Below are 22,309 nucleotides of genomic sequence, written 5' to 3'. Positions count from 1 at the left end.
CCAAATGATGTGCTTACTTAGTCTTTATAGCTAGAGCAGGGCTGCAGGCATCTCGGGGGGCATTCCATAGTCATGGCCTGGGTGGAACCAGACTTACATTAAGGAAGAAATGCTGGAATATGCTCTAACAAAATCATTATTTACCTTGCTTTCCTTCCCTGAAGCAACCCTTGCACTGAAGCTGGGTGCTTGTGAGTTGTTTGTATGTCCCCGCCAGACCGTAAAATCCAGTACATGGAACATGGAACAACTCTGATGTGTGTCTTCAAAGGCAGTGCAAGCAGGCCCAGAGGGCTGATTTTTCTAGTTAGCAAACAGAAGTGGTATAGTTCTGTTAAATCCTTAAGTTTTGGTCTAACACTGAATTTATCTTTAGGCAGGTGTTGGATGGATGCTTTGGAGCTGGCACTGAAGTGTTCAAGTCTGCTGAAGCGTACAATGATTAGGGAAGGTAAAGAGCACGATTTGAACTCCTCAGCTGACAGTAGTCATGTCTCTTTCTACGGTCTCATCCGTGCTAACAACTTGCACAGTGGAGAAAACTTACCGTAAGTGAATTAATTACTGAACCTGATTGCTTTTGGGCAGAACCTTGTAGTGATAATATTGCCCCAGGGAGGCTAAGGCTGCTTTTTTTTTTTTGCTCCTGAGTTCTCTTTACATGCCTTATTTACCTTGTGTTTTACACACTACACATAAAACAAAAAAATCCTTTTTTAAGCAAAGTGGATACAGGAGAAATTTGGCCCAAGGAACTTGGAGTATTGCATCAGTAAGTTTAATTACTTGGTTAAACTGTTCAAAATAAAAAAAAATGAAAATTTCATGTTGGTGTCTCTTGTTAGCTTCAGTGGAAAATCAGAAGCTTAGTACATATGACAGAAGTCAGTAGATGTGAATTTAAGTTGCTGTTCTTTAGTTAAAGAAATGAAAAATCCTTTATTTAAATGGTTTCAGCATGAATCATCAGATGGATGAATAATAATTCAGTCACCTTATGATTAAATGCATTAAAGTTAAAATTGTCTTATATCACCTGATATCTAATGTCTGAGAGCCCTTCAGTTACTTCCTGATTATTTTAATAAATACTTTCAGCCATGTTTTTGTGAGCACAAGCTTCTGTGGAAATAAATTATTAAGTGTAGTGAATGAATGGCTGTAGTGGGTTGACTGTGTCTGGATGCCAGGCACCCACCAAAATCTCTCTCTCACTACCTGGTGCAGCTGGACGGGGAGAGAAAATTTAACAAAGGGTTCGTGAGTCGAGATAAGGACCAGAAGAAGTCACTCACTAAATGCCATCATGGGCAAAACAGGCTTAAATTAGAGATATTAATTGAATTGATTACTAACAAAATCAGAGCTGAATAATGAGAAGTAAAATAAGACCTTAAAAACCACCTCTGGCCTACCCCTCCCTCCTTCCCCAGAGGCACAGACAGGCAGTGGGGGTTTCCAGCTGCTGCTCAGGGAGAGGACTCCACCCTGGGGTCCCTCCCACAGGAGATGGTTCTCTGAACTTCTCCAACGTGAGTTCCTCCCATGGGCAACACTTCTCCACAGCTGCTGCCACTGGGGTCCCTCTTCCACAGGGGCAGTTTTTCAGGCACAGCCTGCTGCAGCATGGGTCTCCCACAGGGTCACAGGTCCTACCAGGACACTGCTCCAGCATTGGTTCCTCTCCCAACAGGTCTGCAGGTGCCTGCCAGGAGCCTGCTCGAGCACAGGCCTCCCATGGGTTTACAGCTTCCTCTCAGGCATTCATCTCAGTAATTTTCCACCAATTCAATATACTTTGTGAAGATTTAGCTGTCCATTTATCTTTTCTTGGTAGGCAGGAATTTTGTACTGCTGTTAGGAGTGTGCTGTCCCAGAGCGAGCCCTGGACTAGGAGAAATGCAATTCTTTTTATGCAATTCATAGATGGTCTGGGAAAAGCACAAAAAAGGTAAATGCTTGCCCCCTGAAACAATTAAAGACCCTATCCAGATGACCAAGCTTGGCTCAGCTGCAGTTTAGTGCCTTCTTTTCACTCATAGGAACAATGTAACTGCTGTGTACAATTCAGCTGGAGATCTACACTCTGGAATAGTAGTTAATATCAACTGCTGGCCAAGATTACAATCACAGCAATTAGCTACAGCTGTTAAGTCTAATTAAGACTAATGCTTTAATTAAGTACATCTTCTGGTATAGCATATTCTTAGAGTATTCAGTGTGCTTAACTGTCTAAGGAGCAAAACTGGCAGGTCTAGCTTTAATTGGGTGGCAGAAGAGGGAGAAGAAAGGTGAAAGCAATTTTAGCTTCAGCTGAGAGAGAGCTTTTTAAAGTAGGTTAATAGCAAGAGAAGGTCCAAGGAAAACCTTGGACTGATATTTGTTGAAGATAGTCACCTGAAAAATAGGGATGAAGAAAAAGCAGGCATGTTCACTGCTTTCTCCTTTTTTTGCCTCAATATTAATACTAATAGTAGACTGGGCTGCCTGATCTCCTTGATTTGGAGGCCTGTGAGTGCAGGATCAGTGATTTTCCATTTGTGGGCACTGAAATTGTAAGAGACCAGTTGTATCAGCTGAATGTTTGTAAGTCCATGTGGTCTGATGTGATTCATCACAGAGTAGCTGGAGGAGCTAGTGGATGTTATGACAGGATACCTCTCAGTTGTCTTCCAAGGGTCTGGGCAGTCTGAGGAGGTCTCCACTGACTGGAAACTAACTAACAGTATTCAAATTTAGAAGAAAGGCCTGAGGAAAGACCCAGGAACCTATAGACCTGTGAGACTAACCTCAGTTAGGTTTCCACTCAGTACATGGAAAAATTGTGAAGATGATAGTGTGTTCTGTTGAAAGACATTTAAAGAACAGTGAATTACTAGGTGCAGTCAGCACAGGGAAAGTCACATTTAGCTAGTAAGATATCTATCATAAAATAAGGTCAGTTGCCTACTGGATGAAGGTAAAGCAGTGGATGTAGTTTTTTCTGGATTTTATAAGGCTTTTGATATTGTCCCTCACAGGATCACTTTGGATAAATGATTCAGCTGTGAGATGAGCAGGGTCACAACGTGCTGGTTGAAGAACTGCATGAATGGCAGGACTCAAAGGGGTGTGGTGAATGGGGCTACATCTGGCGGGTGACACCAGCAGTGTCCATCATGGCTCAGTCATGGGCCTCTTCTGTTCTGTGTTTTGGCCAGTGATCTGGATGGAGGAGTTGAATGCACTCTTTGCAAGTTTGCTGACAATACCAAACAGGGAGGCGCAATCATCAATGACATGGAATTAAAGAAGTGCCAGTGCCTGATTCTGCACCTAGGGCAGGGTAATGCCAGGCACAAGGATAAATTGGCAGAGGAGTGGGTGGGTTGGGAGCAGCCCTGCCCTCCCAATGGCCTGAGGTGACTGCTGGGCGTGAGGCGGGCGCAGGGCCAGACGAGGGGCAGGGCAGAGGGGCCAGGGGTCTGTCTGACAGACATGGGTCAGCAGCGAGCCCTGGCAGCCAGCAGGGCAAACACCATCCTGGGCTGCATCAAACAGACATTAACCAGCTGGTCAAGAGAGGTGATTGTGCTGCTACATTCAACATTTGTGTGGCCTCACCTTGAGGGATGTGTGCAGTTCTGGGCCCCAAAATTTAGAAAGGTTATGAAGGTTCTTGACTATATTCTGAGGAGGAGCAACAAATCTTGTTAAAGAGCTGGAAGGCATGCTGGTGAGGAGGGACTGAGAACTTTCAGTTTATCTAGTTTTGAGAAAAGGAGGCTGAGATGCAAACTTAGAGCTCTCTTACAGCTTTTTGAGGAGGGGAATTGGAAAGGGAGGTGCTGAATTCTTCTCGCTGGTATTGAAGCATGGGAATGGTTTAAAGTATCATCAGAAGAGGTTTAGACTGGACATTAGGGAGCATTTTTTTACTGAGTGTATGGTCAGACATTGGAACAGGCTTCCTATAGAGGCGGTTGATGTCAGGGTCATTTCAGTGAGAAGAGTAAACATCCTATATGTTTCCAGCAGGGCTAGCTTGAAACTCCTGCCACCTCAGGCTTGATACTGGCAATATTGGTGTGTATTTTATTAAGATCCTGGTTTGGAAAGAAGGAAGTTGTGTGAAGTTGAAGATTCATTTAGCCTTTGTTTTTAATAGGTTAAATGACAGTGAAATTGAGAGGCATCACTTCAAAGATCAAGATACATACTCTGACAAGTCTGATAAGGAGAATGACCATGACCACGAGGAATCTGATAACGATGGGCTGGGGAAAAGTGAAGAAAGCGACAGTGACACATCGGAGCGACAGGATGATTCTTATGTCGATCCAGAACCAATTGATATCAAGGAAACAACTTACTTAGAACAGAGTCATGAAGAACTTGGGGAGGTAAAAGGGCTGTTGATGTACTGAGCAAGCAGCTTCTCCAAAGAGTAAGCTGATATTTTAAGGGTCAGGCTACACTTGAAAGCTGACTTACAGGATTGGCTTTCATATTTTCAGCAATAATGTATAGAAAAGGTTCTGTTCACCCATATTCTGCTCTGCTTTGCCATTCTGATGCCTAATGTATGAGATTTTAACAGAGATAATGAAATTACCTGGCATATTGCTCAGACAGAAGGTACAGAAGGGGCCTCCTGCAGCAGAGGTTCGTCATGACTACTTGTTCTTTTGTTGTTGCTTCTGTTTGGGTTTTATTAACTTAGTCCTGTTTTTTTTCTCCAAGTAAAATCTTCGAGTTGAAGGTTTGAATGCAATCTGACACTTCTTTTTTTTCTCCTGCAAGAGAGAAGTTAAGCAGCTGTAGTCTGCAGAATTTAGTGGAAGGCTTGCTGTGCTTATGATGTCAACTTGCATTCTAATGATTCCTCAGAGCTGTTATTCCACTTCTGCAGGTTGTTTTATGTATTTGCCCATACAGGCAAATATGACAGGGATTTGTAAACCAAAAATCTTGGAAATTGAAATAAGTCTTTTCAGAAATCTCTTTCTCCTTAAGAGAAATGACTATGAGATATTTTTTTTAATACTCATGGAACTAGAATATCTTATGCTTTAAGGCTTTCTAGTAAAATGTTTAGACAAAGCAGTGTTTTAGGAAAAGCTGAGGAGTTCCAAGTCACACATTTTTGAATATGCATTTTAGAATTGTTCTGGAAAAAGGGATGCCTTTCCTTGCTTTTCCTACAACCATTGCTCTTGATTTCAGAAACTATATGGGATAATATCTCCTTCTTCTTGGATAGAAAGGAGCATGGAGTGTGGCTGCTGGTTTTGCTCAGCTACCCCTAAGTGGTATTTTCTTTAAGGAAAACCACTGATGCTACTGACTGATTCAAGGCAATGAAAAGCATAGATATGTCAGTTTTTATGGTTGGGAAAAGCTGGTAGAATGAACAGCCCTTTGGTGTTTAAGTCCCTGCATTTGAGGAGAGTAATGCAGGTGATGCCTAGGAAAGGACTAAGGAAGGATTTCTGAACAACATCCTACCTCAAAATTTTCTAGCCTAGAGATGATGAAAACAAATGCGGTTTTTAATGCTGAATAGTAAATCTATCATATTTCATTAAAGATGTATCCTAAGTGTATTTATAGAAACTGGATCTAACTTCCATAGTTGCTTCAGCATCTCAGAGTGATTTATTTTAAGTATCTATTTCCCATTCTTACTGCAACCTTAGAATGTGTTGACCTGTCTTCTGGAGGATTGTTTGCTTTCTCCTTTCTCCTAAGCAGTTTTTTGGTTCATCCTAGGCAGGTGAGGCTGCTCAGACAGAAGAAGTGTCAGAAGAAAACAAAAGTTTGATCTGGACACTACTGAAGCAAGTCCGGCCAGGAATGGACTTGTCCAAGGTTGTACTGCCTACATTTATTTTGGAGCCTCGCTCTTTCCTGGACAAGCTGTCTGATTACTACTACCATGCAGACTTTCTGTCTGAGTAAGTCTCTGGTTTTCATTCTTACCATTTTTGAAATTAAAATAGGGTAACAGTGTCAGATATTGCCATTTTCCGAAAGCTGACTGCCTTGAGAGCTCACATGGTACATCTTGAAGTCTGGCTGCTCTTATAATTTAATAGCAGTCATGTTGCAGGCATTTCTGGTTTCATTTCTGAAGACTGGTTGAAAGACTTCTGAAAATGAGTTTAATATTTTTCTCCAAGAAGCATATTTAAAATGAGAAACCAATACTAGTTAATTTTTTAATACAGTGTTAAGTTCTGTCCAGATTTAGAGTTGCCAGCTCAACTGCAGCTAATAAATTACAGACTGTAAATTGAAATATTATTCAGCTCAGAACTCTGCATGTAAGTAGGCTGGAAGTAAAAAGATACTAAAGTAGTAACCTATGAACAGAAGAACTTGAGTGGGGGTAGGACAGAATTTAATGTTACAAAGAACAGACTCAAACATGTAAATACCATTTCTGCCATTTTAGTTTGACTTCAATTTTCAAACAATTATTTGAAAACTTTAAATTTGGTGAGATCAGGCTGAAAGTTTTACAGTAGTGCAAATCACAGACCTGTTTTAGTCGGCTCCTAGATTCAAGATATGTCACAACAATTGATAGCATGTTATAAACAATGCAATACTGATAGTTGATCTGTGTGTTCTGTTTCACAGAGCTGCTCTTGAAGAGAATGCTTACAACCGCATGAAACAAGTAGTGAAGTGGTATTTGTCAGGATTCTACAAAAAGCCAAAGGTATACTTTCACATATTATTTTGTCTTCAGTCACTGTGTCTAGTTTGAGGACTTAGGGATATGCTGGAGTAAGTTTTTCTTTTTGAATTTATATTTTAATGCATTTTTTAAAAAAGCAATGTTTTCATTGCTTACACAAACACATCATGGAAATTTTTGATCCCTAGCCATGCTGAAAATAGACTAAATTCAATTGCATTTGTCCCTTCCAGTAGAAATTGAACAAAATATTTTTAATAAAGTTGAGCCAGTTCTATATTTACCATTATTCAGTGATAACAGTCTGAAATTGGAGGACTAATGTTTCTACCATTTCATTTAGCTTTGCACTAAATACTCTTCATAGTCATATTGCTGGAAATAGTATTGACAGAAAGTACTTACTACCTAACTTCAGACAAAAGCTCTGTAATGATTCTGAAAAAAAAAAACAAACAAAAAACCTCAAAGCAAATCTTACATTCTTTGTGTCCTTATGTGTAGAATACTTTAGTGGATATACTGAATATATGATAATTTCCTTAGAGTGAACAACAGACTAATTGAGCATAATATTCAAATGATGAAATCAAAGTACCATGTACTTCAGCATATATATTATGATAATTCTTTTTCCTATGTGTCTTATCTTCAGTGATAGATGATAAAATGTTTTGTGACTTGTGTACCTGCACAGTATGATGAGTCTCTATTCAATTTCTGTTTAGGGACTAAAAAAGCCGTACAATCCTATACTTGGAGAGTTTTTCCGCTGCATGTGGATTCATCCAAGGACAAACAGCAAGACTTTTATATTGCAGAACAGGTAAATGGAAAAAATAATTTGAAGAAAAATAAATGTATTGTACATTTGTGCTAGATAAATGCTATGGTAGTTTCAGAAAATGTATTGAAGGGTATGAATAGTATCCTAAAACCTCTTCTGGTGAGCATAGTTTTCTTACAGTTGTCTCTTTAAAGTCTGCCTTCCTAAAGAGAGAGAGGGAGGAAGGTGTTTCCAATATTTCTGTTCCTCTTCCCCTGGAACTAGTCAACTACTGATTTTCTTAATTTTTGAAATTCAATAGGTGATTGCTTGATCTTATCTACAAAGATTTTAGTCAAACTTCACATATATTAACTCCATTCTAATATGTGCAGCCTGAATTTTGCATTGTCATTTTTAGCTCAAAGCTTATACTGTATTTACTATATTGCTTGTTTTTGTTTGTCTCAAATATGGGTTTTTTTTCCCAACAGGTGTCACATCATCCTCCAATATCTGCCTTCTATGTTAGCAACCGCAAGGATGGTTTTTGCCTTAGTGGTAGCATTCTGGCCAAATCAAAATTCTATGGTAAATAATGGGGGTTTTTTGGTTGTATGTGTATTGAGGGATGCAAAATTGGTGCACGTGAGTTGTGTTTTGTAGATGAAAGAAGGCTGTTAGAAGGGTCAGTGTTTTGGTTGTTGTATTGTCCTTTCCTTCCAAAGTTTTTGCTACTGGTCTTCAGAATTTTGATTTCTCTTTTTGGAGTGTTTTAATATTTAATTGGAGACACTGTGTATTATAGTGGCTTCACTAGACAGGATAGGTTGCAGTGTTAAATATACTGATGTTCTTAATTGTATTGCTTAGTTATTAGGGAGTGTTGGCTGTTGTCTTGCAGGGGGAGAAATGTGACTGTCTGTCTTTGAATTTCAGGGAATTCATTATCTGCCATACTAGACGGAGAAGGACGGCTAACATTTCTAAATAGGGGAGAAGATTATGTAATGACAATGCCATATGCCCACTGTAAAGGTAGTGGTTCTTTTCATTCTCTAGATGGCAAAGTTATGAGAAAAGAAGCTTGTTATTCTAAATAGTTCATTATTGTAAATAATGTGCTGTGTTGGATTCAAGCCTGTCATCTAGAGGAGACTGTTCTGAAGATTGGAGGCTCTAGGCTTCCACATATTTTATTAGGAGAAAAATACATCTGTTGTTTAAGCTGTGTTTTCATTTTTGACACAGGAAAAGATTCTTTTTCATGACAAGTAAGAAATAGTAAAATCATATATATAGTTATCTGTCAGTATGTGATATTAATTTACTGTTTGAGTTGTCTTTTATTAGAGCAGCTTTGAGCTTTTCCACTATTTTCCTCTTTTAAACATAAAAGCCGATGTAGTATCTACACCACAGTGTGATTTGATTATAAATTATTAGCATTTGTCCTTAGTTTCACTATGGGAAATGGGTCAGTGCCTTGTAAAGTTTTCTGGAAGGTCAGTAATAGCACAAAATAGCTTGAAGAATCGCTCATTTTTAGGCTGTAACTTACTCAGTATTGTCTACCCATATACTCCAGAATTCCCTTTCAGGATACACAGAATCACACAGGAAAGGTCATCTGAAAATATAAGTTTTCCTCTGGCACAGGCATGTTTACTCTAGGAATTGTACCCAAGTAACTTAGGGGTTTTGTTTTGTTCAATTAAAAGCATTTGTTTTAGCTGGGAGTTTTTGTTTTGTTTTTGGTTTTTTTTTTTTTCTCTTGCAGGAATTCTTTATGGAACAATGACCTTAGAGCTTGGAGGAATAGTCAACATCACCTGTGAGAAAACTGGCTACAGCGCAACAATTGAATTCAAACTCAAGGTTCGTGAACACAGTGAGTGGGCACGAGAAGAATAAACATAATATCCACTTGCATAAGCTAAACAAAGGTTTCTGAACTACTTCTAGATGGCTTCTGAAAAATGCATTTGCCATCCTTGAGGTGGAAACTGATTAAAAAAAAAACGTTTTCAAGAAGTGTACACATGGAGAGAGAAGTTGTATTCAGTTGAAATTATAGGGGAAACATTAAAGTTGGGAGGCTGTGTTAACTGACAATTTGCCTTGTCAGTCCACAGGATACATGTGCAGCCTGTCAAAAGGCCAAAGAAAATCCCTGGCAATCAAAGTTGTTTCTACAAAAGATAATCTCTAGTAACAAATGGTCCTTGGCAAAGCCATGAAATTAGTGTAGCAAATGACTGTGTCCTTCAGGATATCGTGTCATTGTTTTCTGCTTTATTTTCTGTTTTCTTTCTTTCAACATCTGTTAGAGAATACTTTTACTCAGAAAATCTTCTAAGAAGGAAAGAAGAAATTACGTACTCTGGTTTTAGACTTCTTTAAGATTAATAAGTAGAAGATGCAATATTAAAGATATCAGGGCTGTTTACAGCACATTTCATAAATTCACATTTTTCCTTAGGACTAAACATATAAACAAAAATAATATGTTATTAAAATAAACATGAAACCATTTGTTTTTGTTTTGCAGCCTTTTCTGGGTAACAATGACAGTGTTAATCAAATATCAGGGAGAATTAAGCTTGGCAAAGAAGTTCTGGCTGTTTTAGAGGGTCACTGGGTAAGTAGTGAGTGATGCTCTTTTATAAATTCTGGCTGACAGTTGAGACAGGTGAAAACAGCACTTAAATACAAAAAAGACTCATGTTTTTTAAAAAATGAAGTACTGCTTTTGCAGAAAGTATTCCAGGAAGTATAGAATCAACATTGTTCTATTTCCAGCTCTTAAAAGATGGAAAAGTTTAAGTAGTTTACAAAGAAAACTAAACATTCCTTCACAATGAATCTTGTGAAATGTTTTGGTATATGCATTAGTACTATGAAGAATTTTTATGGCACCAGCATGAAATATTTAAGATTGTTTCAGATCTGGTGAGGTGACATGGCATCACTCATTTTTAAATGTGGTAATGATTCCATTGCATCTCTGTTCCAAGCTAGAACCTAGCACAGAGGGCAGAAATTGAATTTTAAATTTAGCATATCTAATTATTCTTAACTGCATGCATTCTAAAGAAAAGAAATTCTTATTAGAAAGAAAAAAGCTCATGCCTTGCTTTTTTGTTATTTTGACACTCTTTGAGATAATTACAATTAAGAAACTAATCATATCTGTTACAGGACAGTGAAGTTATTATTAGTGACAAGAAGACAGGTGTTTCAGAGACATTCTGGAACCCAACATCTGAGGTGAAGCAGCGTAGATTACATAGATACACTGTGAAGTTTGAAGAGCAAGATGACTTTGAATCAGAGAAGTAAGTTCACTATAGAACCATGTATTTATTTTTCTAAAATAAAACTCATAATCTTCTCCAAAATAGAAGCAAATTATCATTACTTTCCCATATTTGATGATACTAGCCTTTGAAAATAAAAGAAAGTAATACTGTTAAATATAAGATCATTATTTATATGGCTTACAATCAGGGAAATCTTGATAGAAATGTAGATAAACCTTCTATTAAATGGTAATATTCTCTTTGGAGGGTGGTCCATTTACTTAGCCTATAATTGAGGAAATTGTTTGCAGTTATTTCTGTCAACCAAGTTGTGACTCTGGTGATTCTGTATATTGTTCATTTGTCAGGCTTTGGCAACAAGTGACAAAAGCAATAAATAATAAAGACCAAACAGAAGCTACTCAGGAGAAATATATTCTGGAAGAAGCTCAGAGAAAGAGTGCCAAAGAGAGGAAGCTTAAGGATGAAGAGTGGACATGCAAGCTGTTCGATCAGGATTCAGTCACAGGAGAATGGCACTATAAATATGCTGAGTGAGTCCTGGAGTGCTTGGTAATGTTGCTGAGCCTCTTCTGTGGTTTCAGCAGCAAAAGAGCTGATACATATAGCTTATTTATGTATAACAACATAGCTGTGCTATGCTCTAGATTTTTTGGGGCATGCCAGTTTGGTGTTTGTCCTCCCTTTTTCCCCCGTAGACTGACATCTATGCAGATTTTCCCAAACTGGAAAATATGGTACATGTGGGCATACCAGCTGGAAATCAGAAAATCTAGTGTCTGAAAATCAGAGAAGCCTGTGCATAGTTGGATTGAGCCATTTAGTTTGTTATATATTAGAATAACTCTGAGAATAGCAGCTTTGCAGCAATAGTTAATGCTGGGACCAGGTGGCTCTGCCTGGCTGTCACATCTGTCCTGCACTGAGTGTCTGTGAATCTCTTTCTGTGATGCTCTGGGTCAGAAGCTGAAGATGCAGCTGTCTCCCTGACTGCTGGAAGGATGCATTCTGTGTCCTCACCAATGTTGCAAAAGTCAGCTTGAAGCTGAGCCCTTTACTAGCGATGGTTTTCACAGAGCTCCCATGTTCTGCTGATTTTTTTTCAGTATCCAGCATGCTTCTGTGTTGTAGGGATTGTAAAAGTAAAATAGCCAACAATGATACAATGAAGTTAAGTAACTCTGAATCCATGGATGCTGGAAGCATATTCCCATGGCTAAACATGGGAGGCCTTTACCTTTCTGTACAAGAATGGTGATATTAAGGTCATAGCCTAAGTGTATGTACAGGGAAGAGTACAAGAATCCCGAGTACTCTACACATCTCCAGCAAATTTGGAACTTGGAGGTTTCCTGGAACCAAACAAGGAATCTGTGTATTTAACAACTCTCAGTTAATTCCTTTCCCATGAATTTCATTGTCTTCTTATTAAGTTTGTGCAGACTTTCACCACTGAAAACATCATGCAGCAGGGAAATTCTCCAACTAGACCAAATGCTCAGTGAAGCACCCTCTCTTGGTTTGAATCCTCTAGTGCTGTTGATTCCTGTTCAAGAGTTGTGAACAGTCCAGCTGAATGGACTGCCCATACTCTTGAACCCTGTGCAAAACCATTAGGAAGAGGACTTTACTTGAAATCTGTTAGAGTTTAAGACCTATCTTGTAAATCTGCATTGTTCCCAATGTCCTTGAGGCCTTGTGCTTTCAAGGATGTGTCACAGAAATTTTGCTATGTACGAGAAAGCAATCTGCACTGACAGCATTCCCTGGAAAAAGCCTCTCCTTTCAAGCATATAATGCTGGCTCACCACCTGGTGCATGTAGAGAGCAGTCTTCTACACTACTGTGAAAGATGTGTTCAGTGAGCTGGAGCATTTGTTAAGGTATCTGGATTATGGATTTAGGTATCTGGATTACAGATAGAGAAGAGAGCAATGCCTAGTTCTTAACCCAGTTACCTCAGATGACATTTAATTCAGGTCAGGTTAAGCTAAGATGTAAGTGTAGGTCTGTGTTCACAACATCTGAAACAGCTACAGCTATTTAAAAGGCATGCAGAAGGACACAAAAGGAAATCCATGCTTAATGTACTCTGGCTAAAGCTCTGCATCAGAACATCCTTCCTGCAGTCACTTGCAGTTTCTGTCTTGAAAGCTCTGTAATCAGTGGTGATGTTGGTGTTTTCCTTTGGCTGCTTGTTGTTCTCCAGTGAGTTATGGGTCTTATGCTGTTGTGTTTTTTTTTAAATTCTCAATCAGACTGTAATTGGAAAAGCACTCTTAAAAATCAGAACAAGAAAACTGTGCATAGCTCGTTAGCGTCTCATGAAACCAGTCTTGATTACCATTAGCCGCTTTGGGATAAAAGCAGGTTTGAGGTAACTGATTCTTAAACTCTCCTTCACAGGCATCTTTCAAAAGGAAAAAAGAAAACTCAACAAAAAGCAGTCTAAATATTTTTAAATTCCCCTAATTTCCCTGTAGTTCTAAAATAATAACTGTATCTGAAGCAGGAAATTTTTCATGATTCAATCAGATATGATTGGCAAAAAAAAATTCATTATGGTATTGTTGGTTAATGTAATCATTTGTACTCCTATCAGCTGGCTGGGGGTTTGATCTGGACATGAAGTTCATTTTTTAGCTCTCTTGGCCCTGCAGGTTAAGACTGGACCATAAGTAGAAGATAAGATCATAATGCCGTATCTGATTTCTATATAGTGAGAGTTTTAGCCTCTTCATACTGAGTAGTTTCTGAGCAAGGAAATATTTCTTATTTAAATTGCTGTAGTGTTAATATTATTTACTTTGTCTAGTACCAGACCATGGGACCCTTTGAATGATATGATCCAGTTTGAAAAAGATGGCGCAATCCAGACAAAAGTTCGACATCGGACACCAATGGTATGTTCCAGTTCTGACAGCACGTGCAAGATCCAGGAACTTGTATATATTGTATATTATGTGTATAAAGATCATTAGAGCATTGGGATTAATGGGAAATGCTATTAGCCTACAAAAATGTTGTTTATACACAATATACAAAGTCTTTTACTTCTGTGTTGCATCCTAAGCAGTAGAAGTTACTTGATTGGATAGGAATATAAAATATGCAAATTTGAGCTCAGCAGTTTAATGTGTATTTTCCCTTAAATGGGAAGATGCACAAAATTCAGACTGCTAATACATCAAAAATTTTAACTTGGACTTCTCTTAGATATTGTGCTTTTAACTGTCATTGTTGGAATATGCTGCTTTGCTACAGTTCTGGTTCTCTGGAAGTAACACACAAATTTATCAATTTTAGGTTACTGTTCCAAAAATCAAACGAAAGCCATCCGGTCTGAAGAAAGGAGAGTGTGGTTTCTCATCCCCAGAGCCTGATAACCAGGATTCCTCTGGGAGTGAAGGTACAAAAAGATACATTTACTTACAGAAATAATAAATTTATTTGACAGATGAAGAGTTCAGTGTTACGAGTACTCTTCTTATCACAATGTTTTTACAATATTTTAGTTCTATCCAATGTGAAGCATGTTCTGGAAAACAAAGGAGCAGAATGGCTCATGGTTTTGATTGCAAATTTTCCTGTCTTTTTAAATGTGGTGTAGGTAGGCTTAAGTGCTGTACATATTTAATACCTAGGGGAAAAGAATAGTGTTCATAAACTGTTTTCTTTCTTAAAAAATTACTTCAATTTGTAGATTAGTATGTGGCTAGAGGGTAGATTTTTCTTGTTGATAATGTTTGCAGAAGCTAAACAATATGATGAATGTTTAAAAGATATTTCAAGCACTTAAGTTGCTGTCCTGTGGTATAGATGACTCTGAAATAAAGTTTTCAATAGAAGCTAATTAGAAAATTTTCTCCTCATTTTTGCTACAGGTTTAGTTTGTCATTTGCACTTTGTTCCTTTTATGGCAGCAGTCACTTCAGTCAATTACATCTGGCTTTTGTGTCCTTCTAGCACAACTTATGAAGCATAATACAAGAATAAGGAAAAAAGGGACAGACCTCGGTGAACTACATAGTGCCATTGAGTCTATAAAGGAAACACAGGAAGACATTAAGAGGTACTACTAATTAAAATGCTTTAAAATGGTTTAGAGAATAGTAATCTTGTAGGATTTTTTTCTCTTAGAGGCTGGTATGTATCTTTTCTCAAATATTGATTGCTCATTGATGTTTCAACCTTTTCCTCTAAAGCTGCCTTCTGTAGGGAACCCTAACATAGTAGAAAGTGTCAAATTGTGTAGTCTGTAATTTACAGGGTATTGTTTTCTATCTTACAGGGAGATCATGGCGCTACGAAATAGAGTCACTTCTAATTCGTCACCCTGGGACTACCATTCCTTGCAGTTTAAGCACTATGTCTTCATTGTACTTATGGTTCTGCTACAGCTTATCATTAATGTCTTGTTCAAATAAGAAGTGTGAACAAGGGCCTTCTTGAACTGGAATGATCACACTGTTACTGGGGGCCATATTTTAAGCTGGACTTTATATGATGCAATATTATGTAAAAGAACTGTGTAGCAACAACTTACAGAACTTTGCCTCAGCATTCATGGTTCAGAATCATACTTGTGTCTACCCAGTTGCAGTAAGAACTGTGTAAGTGCCAGTACACTCTTGCTCCTGGTGTGTGCCTCTGTCTCGCAGTCATACGACATCAGCCTTGTGTTTATATTGCGTCACACTGATGAATCTTCACCACAGAATAGATCAAGTTCAACACTGAGGTCAGACCCCATAGGTAGGATGTGAGTCCTTTATGGTAGAATGACAGACAGGCATACTTCATTACATATATAAACTTACCATTTTTGTAACAAAAAATTTTGAAGTAGCCATCAGCTTTTGTAAATGGCATTGGGTGTTTGGAAGTAAACTTTTGTTTAAGGTCAAACAAATACATTATTATAGGAAAAATTGTGTGTGTTAGGAAATGGCAAGTAAAAAGTCTTTGGGAAATCTGCAATATAATGTCCTTGATTAGTTTTGGAAGTATGAGGTTTTTATCCTGAATTACTGTAGGCTTGTAAGCCAGCTGTTTTATAGTTTTAAAACTTAAGATTCATCTTAAAAACATTCCCACATCTACTGTACAGAGCACATTTTTAACAGTACAGCAGCCAGGGAGGTACTGTTTTGGTCTACTCTCTCATGAATTGCAAATGTCAAGGATTTATGGTATGTTTATAAGTCTTGAAAAATCTACAGCTTTGGATTTACATTTGTTTATGGCCATGTTATGGTAAGCAGACAGACTGCTGATGCCAGGACTCATGGGTATTTTTGAAACAAAATGTCAAGGGGTATGCTTAGTGTGTAGCTTGAGCTGAATCTCCAAAAGGCAGTGTAGAATAGGATTCAGGCACTGTCATGAGCAGAGTTGCAAATGAAAATGTGTATGTTTACACAGGGAAAGCTCAGAAGTTGTGTGATGGCTAACACCACGTATCTCAAAACAAATAAGAGGAAAATCCAAGTGTTTGAAATCCCTCTGTACTGCAAGTATATACTACCTACCAGAATACATGGATGCACTTTCTTAGTATGCTGTAGCCATACAAATTCATGCAAAGCTTAAGTTTAAATTCAAAACCAGGGTTTCTAACATTTTTTATTTGAAGAAATATATGCATGTATAGAATTTGTAAAATTCCAGCCAAAAATGTAGTGCTGGTATTTATCTGGTGAGTTCCCTGTGCCAGTCAAGCATACCAAGGCAAAAAGGGGCTGTAGAAATGAGAAAGTATTTTCAGTACCCCAGGTGAGACAACAGGAGGATGAGTGGCACAGTGTGAAGGACAGCCAAGTTTGTTTTCAGATGATCCTCTCAGGAATCAAATCCATCCTGGGCAGTGGAATAGTTTGAAAGTCATGTTTGGCTTTTTGCCATGGCCAGGTTATGCCTCTGCCTTGGGCAGCCTGCCTGAGTCTCCAGGTGATCTGCCTTTCTGTTCTGCATCGGTCTCACTAGTATTTAGTGAAAATACTGTTTACTCGTTTATCTGTCCAGCTTATATATTTCTGTGGCTGACACTTCCATGCACCTCCCCTAATCTTTTACCTTTCCTCTTCTGTGGGCCTCAGCTGTGTGAAAGTCTATTGTGTAAGCAGTGAACTTCAGCATATTTCGTACAGCTTCACATTAGCACGGTTTGGTCTTGAATAATTTTTCTGGAACGTGTTATGTTAACCAGATCTTGTAGCCATGGGCAAGACCAAACCTGGTTGGACTTCTATTAGATCTACAGCTGATTTAACAGGGGCAAAATTTGTGAACATAGAAAGTCCTTTCATAAACAAACAAAATAATTACAAATGCCTCAGTCTCTAAATGGAAACTGAAGTTACCCATGTATGAAATGGCATTAAGAAAGCAGAGTATTACGGCATTCACTTTAACATTCTTAGCCTGGAATTTGGCTGTTCATTATTGCATTCAGATGTCAAAGCTTCACCTGTCTTAAGATCCATTACAAGCCTTTAAACATACTCTGAACATGAGAATAATCCAATGAGTGAGATTTGGGCAATAACTTCAATCCTCTAAAATAATATTCTGCTAAATTTGTGGTGCTGAAACTCTTGACTGATAGTTTCAAGCTTTTATCTCCTTGTAAATAGAAATGTACTTCTGCCTTTTCATGCTGATTTTTTCAATCACTTCTATTCAAGAGCAGTGAATAACACAGTTTGCATGCATTTTTACATGGACCACATGGTAGTGACTGGATTTGACCCAGCCAGCTGGCTGGCTGGCAGTGTTGGGCAATGTCAGACTAAAAAGATAATCCATAGCTGAAGTTCATGCTTAGCTCACGATGAGTGAAAGACCTGAACAGAGCAAAACAAAATCCTTTTGCTTATTTTCCTTTTCAACTTATTTTTTAGAGTTGAATTCTGTTGAAAAAGTGGTTTTAGTGATGAACTGGAAAGGTAAAGGATATGTGATGAAACTTCTTGAAAAGTAAAATTGCAGACTTTTGCAAGACTTTATGATTAGATAAATTCTGAAAAGTACAGTAAAAACCTAGTAATTGTTATTTTGCTGGATTTTGTATATTCCCTCATTTGAATAGAACAAAGAAACTTCTTCCCTATTTTTTACTGTACAGTTGGTCACAGACATGTATGGATCCTTTTTTTAGTGCGTCACCATTGTTCTCTTTAGCCATGATGTACAGCAGATCTTGACTACTACCTGCTTAAGACTGAGCTCTGCACATATATAAAAATTGATTGTACAGTTTGCAGATGCTTGATGCTTGAGGGCTGTGGCCTTCTAGTTTTTAAAGTTTATAACAGCACTTGTTTTCACATTTGATTTCCAATTCCTGTTTTGTTTGGGTTTTTTTCCTTGTACAGGAAATATCTGCAGAATTTGCCATGTGGTTTTGTTGGGTTGGTTTGTTTGTTTTCAGATGCACTCTATGCCTTTAATTTGCCATTTAGGTACAGGTTGCCTAACTGGGTACAGATAACCTAAGCTAAGAAAAAGTAAATATGCCATGTGAAATACAACAATTATCATTTTCAGTGGATGATGTTTCTTGGATTTCATGTGTTGATTCCTTTTCAATAGTTGATATCACCTGATGAGGGTGTATAGTCTGGTTTTCCTGTCCTTCCTCCCACTTACGAAATCTCACAAATTATTCGCAAGGTTGTCTCGTAAAATGTAATGGTTGTGGTTTCTCCTTTTTTGTTTGTTTGCTGCCCTTGTGTGCCTTTGGCAATTTTTTTTCTTCCTAGATTCATGTTTATGAAACAGACTTTGTATGTCAGTTTCTTAAAGGCTGTTATTTTTAGCTATTACCATTGTTTGTGTAAATAATGTGTAACAAAAATTCTGTACATCTCTAAGTTTTAATTATTTTTATTTCAGGAGTACCCGCAAATCACAGAAAATTTAGCAGATATTCAAGTATTGTAAACAGTGCCTTCTTGATGGGTTTCTATGCTGTTCGGAGACATGTAAAGATTTGTCAAATTTGTGCCATATATAATACCAGATCTTTCGTGAGGGCTGTTGTGTTTGAGAACTGATGTTCCTGCTTAGTCATTCTCTGGGGGGAAAAAAAATCAGCTCTTAAAACATTACACTATTTCTTCTTTCTGGCTGGTGAGCCGAAAGTCGAGGATTTGGGATGTTTACAGTGAAGCTGCACTACTTTGTGGTAATACAGAAACAGCTCGAACGATGTAACTTCGGGGTGAGATTATTTGGGCTTTTTCCCTAAACTTTTTCTCCTTTCTGCCCTACCCCGGCCTTTCGCTCTGCCAAGCGGGAAGATTAGCCCTCAGGACACAGCACCCGCTTCCCCGTCCCGCGTGTCCCTCCGTGTCCGACACCCGGGATCACCGCTTTGTGTGAGGGATCTGAGCTGTTACGGTCCGCCTCCAATAAAGATGTGTCGCACCTCCGCTTCTCTGGGCTCTGTGCGCCGCTCCCTCTCCCGCTCCTCCGTCCCTCCCGCGCGGCTCCCGCTCCCCGCGTCCCTCTGTCCCGCCCTCCGCCGCTGCCCGGGCGCGGCCGTGACGCTCGGCGGGGGGAAGGAAGGAAGGAGGGAAGGAAGGGGCGGCCCGGGCGCGGCGGCGATGGCGGCGGCCGGCCCAGAGCGGCCGCGCTTGTGGCAGGAGGCGGCGGCGCTGGCGGGCGCGGTGCGCGGCGCGCTGGGGCCGCGGGGCGGGCGGGCTCTGCTGCTGCGGCCCACGGGCGAGGCGATGCCGACGCGGGACGGGCGGCGGCTGCTGGAGGCGCTGAGCGTGGAGCCGCCCGCGGCCAGGTACCGCGGCGGGGGGGCCGGGCGAGGCCGGCGGGGGCGGCTCCCTAACGCTGGCCGTGTCCCCGCAGGGTGATGGCGGCCCGCGCCTGCAGCCACCGCGCCGCGACGGGGGACGGCGCCAAGAGCTTCGTGGTGCTGCTGGCGGCCGTGCTGGGCGGGCTGCGGGCGGCCGGCGGCGGCGCCGGGCTGCGGCGGGCGCTGCGGGACTTCGAGGCGCAAGTGCTGGAGCGGGCGGTGGCGCGGGGGCTGCGGCGGCACCTGCGGCCGGCGCCGCCCGGGTCGCTGGAGCCGCCGCTGGAGCCGCTGCTGGAGCCGTACCTGGCCGGCCGGCTGGGCCCCGGCGAGCGGCGGCGCCTGGCGCGGCTGTGCGCCGAGATGTGCCGGCGCTGCGCCCCGGCCGCCGCCACGCGGCCGCAGGTGCTGCGGCTCCTCGGCCAGCGGTTCGCGGAGCTGCACGCCGCCGTGCCCGGCCTGCCTCTGGCGAGCTCCAGGGTCCTGCCCGGCATCGTCCTCCGCAGGGACTTCGCTGCCTACTGCCCGACGGACGGGGAGCTGCGGGCCCTGCTCGTCACCGAGCCCCTGCGGCCCGCCCTGACGGCCCCGGGTGTGGAGTTTGTTGTAGACTCCGAAGGTCAGTATCAGGCTTCCCTGCGCTGGATCGCTAAGAGGACAGAAGCCTTAATGAAACACTTGCAGAGTAAAAACGTTAAGCTGTTACTGTCCAGTGTGAAGCAAGAAGACGTAGTTATCTACTATGCCAAATTATATGGTATATCTGTGGTAGAGTGCTTATCCTCGGAAGAAATGGCCCTTATCACTGAAATCACTGGTGTCTCCCCTTACGTGCCTTTTGGTGATACCATGGACAGAGAGATAACCGAAACTGCAGTGGTAACGTTTTGCCAGCCCTTGCTCCTCGTCTCCAAGAGATGTGTCCACGTTGGCTTCGCCAGTGTGTGTGCCTTCCAGCCCCACTGCCTGATCCTGTGTGGGCCGGTCGATGGCGTTAATGAGCAACATGCTGCTGCTCTACAAGAGGCGTTCACAATGCTGCAGCAGCTGTTTAGAACAGTTGATCAGAGGGGGGAATGGAAAGCAGAAGGTGAAAGCCAGAGTAAAGCCTCAGATGTTTACACTTGGCATTCTTTAGCTACTCAGAAACAACTGGTAATAGAAAATACTTGTAATACTAACCAGGTTTCTGAATGTCAGCTGAAAGCACTTAGTGACGAAACAGAGGGGAAAGTTTTTTACCCTGATAAAAGTGATCTGCTGGTCCACAATCAAAAGAAGCCACAGTATTCCTGTCTTTGTGGCACATAACACTGATACAGTCACTGCGAGTGAGTGCCTGGATGTTGGCAAAGGTCTAGAGAAGACATGTTGCCATATAGTTCCATTTAAACAGGAGGAGAGTTGTGCAGGTATTGCACAGGATTACTCCAACTGCCTCATAGAAGCGGGATCAGTTTTGCCAGTAGGAGGTTACTTTGAAATCCTGTTACATTATTATATTCAGGATTATGCAAAACAGTGTCAGCAGTCAGAGGTAACCATTGTATCTAATGTAGTTGCTGATGCTTTGCTAAGTATTCCCGAGGCCTTGTACCAGACAGAACGAGATGGCTTTACCAAATTCTATCTTGAAGCCATTAATTTACTCAAAAAAAATCAGCCACTACCTGTAAACAATGAAGGCTTAGAGTCAGTATATTGCAAATACCAGTTAGTAATTTCAGTTCTTCATTGTGTTACAGAGCTTCTCTCCATAGACTTAGTAATTGGTATTAGGCGGCCGCTCCAAAAAATTGAGGATCGTGACTCAGAAGATGACACTAGAAATAATTAATAAAGAATGATTTTTATATGTGTTGTTTCCTTGTGTCTTCTTGTCAAATGGACACCCTCAAAAGTCTGTGCTAGAGACTAAAAGATACTTCTTCTCTTAGAAGATAAAGGCTAACCAGCTGAGAGTGTGGAAAACTGGGTTGTGAACAATATGACCTTGACATTTTGAGCGTGAGGAAGTGTAGCCACTTTCCACTGCAGATTTGCAGTGCAGTCTCCATCCACATGCTGAGGATTCTGTGTACATTCAAGCCAAGAGTCAGCTTTGCCTCTTTTGGTGGATTGTTTTCACAAGCGAGATGTAATTTGTTTTCTTGGCATGTTTAAAGTTGCCAGTATGACAGGAGCCATTGAACTTTCAAGTTACAAACCAAGGGGTAGATTTTGTAGCCTTCATAATTAGACAGATTAATTTTTTTTTTAAATAAAAATATTTAGTATACATCATAATTTTGACTATAAAGGGAAAAATATAACTTGTTAGCCTGTTCAGCACTGGGGCAGGCAGCAGTAAACCACTGTGGTGGATCCCAATGAAGAATTTTCTGATAGGAGATGCAGCATTTTTATCTTCCATTGAGTTCATTTCAGTTGAACTAGAAGAGTTAAGAATAATTTCATACCATGACTTTGTGGCAGTTTCTCTGGAAAATTAGTTTATATGACATTGCTTAATACAACTCTTAATTTTAACTACAATAGGCTGAGTTGTGGTCCTGGTATAAAAGGCTGTCTACTTACAGGAAAAGTTTACTCAGGCAGTAAAGCAGTTCTGTTTGAAAAACCTGAGATAGTTCAGTCTTTGATCATTAGGGATTTTATTCTGGGTTTGCTTTTTGGTTGGTTCTGTTTTCCCTAATTCTTTTTTTCCCAGAATTTTCATTAATAAT

At 40.3% G+C, this 22,309-nt stretch overlaps 2 protein-coding genes across 3 annotated transcripts in view; both read left to right on the top strand.

Moving 5' to 3' along the window:
• The window catches only part of OSBPL8 (oxysterol binding protein like 8), an 83,920-nt gene extending 64,711 nt beyond the window's left edge, over positions 1-19,209 (top strand). For both annotated transcript variants that reach the window (XM_054514832.1, XM_036400501.2), the window contains 15 exons: positions 377-548; positions 4,148-4,382; positions 5,752-5,936; positions 6,625-6,706; positions 7,414-7,496; positions 7,930-8,042; positions 8,391-8,489; positions 9,232-9,329; positions 10,003-10,092; positions 10,653-10,789; positions 11,122-11,307; positions 13,590-13,677; positions 14,081-14,183; positions 14,741-14,846; positions 15,066-19,209. In XM_054514832.1, the coding sequence (XP_054370807.1) occupies positions 377-548; positions 4,148-4,382; positions 5,752-5,936; positions 6,625-6,706; positions 7,414-7,496; positions 7,930-8,042; positions 8,391-8,489; positions 9,232-9,329; positions 10,003-10,092; positions 10,653-10,789; positions 11,122-11,307; positions 13,590-13,677; positions 14,081-14,183; positions 14,741-14,846; positions 15,066-15,201 (1,913 nt within the window). In that variant the 3' untranslated portion in view covers positions 15,202-19,209. The remainder of the gene's footprint in view (positions 1-376; positions 549-4,147; positions 4,383-5,751; positions 5,937-6,624; positions 6,707-7,413; positions 7,497-7,929; positions 8,043-8,390; positions 8,490-9,231; positions 9,330-10,002; positions 10,093-10,652; positions 10,790-11,121; positions 11,308-13,589; positions 13,678-14,080; positions 14,184-14,740; positions 14,847-15,065) is intronic.
• A 184-nt stretch (positions 19,210-19,393) lies between these two features.
• Positions 19,394-21,438, top strand: BBS10 (Bardet-Biedl syndrome 10). Its single transcript, XM_036401160.2, is given in 3 exon segments — positions 19,394-19,571; positions 19,640-20,861; positions 20,863-21,438. Coding segments are annotated over 3 exon segments (1,842 nt in total). The 5' UTR covers positions 19,394-19,509; the 3' UTR covers positions 21,421-21,438.
• The last annotated feature ends 871 nt before the right edge of the window (positions 21,439-22,309 follow it).

This window comes from Molothrus ater, chromosome 5, assembly GCF_012460135.2.
Source record: "Molothrus ater isolate BHLD 08-10-18 breed brown headed cowbird chromosome 5, BPBGC_Mater_1.1, whole genome shotgun sequence".
NCBI classification, from domain to species: Eukaryota; Metazoa; Chordata; class Aves; order Passeriformes; family Icteridae; genus Molothrus; species Molothrus ater.
Note: the sequence above shows the minus strand (reverse complement) of the source record. Positions and strands in the feature narration are given on the sequence as shown.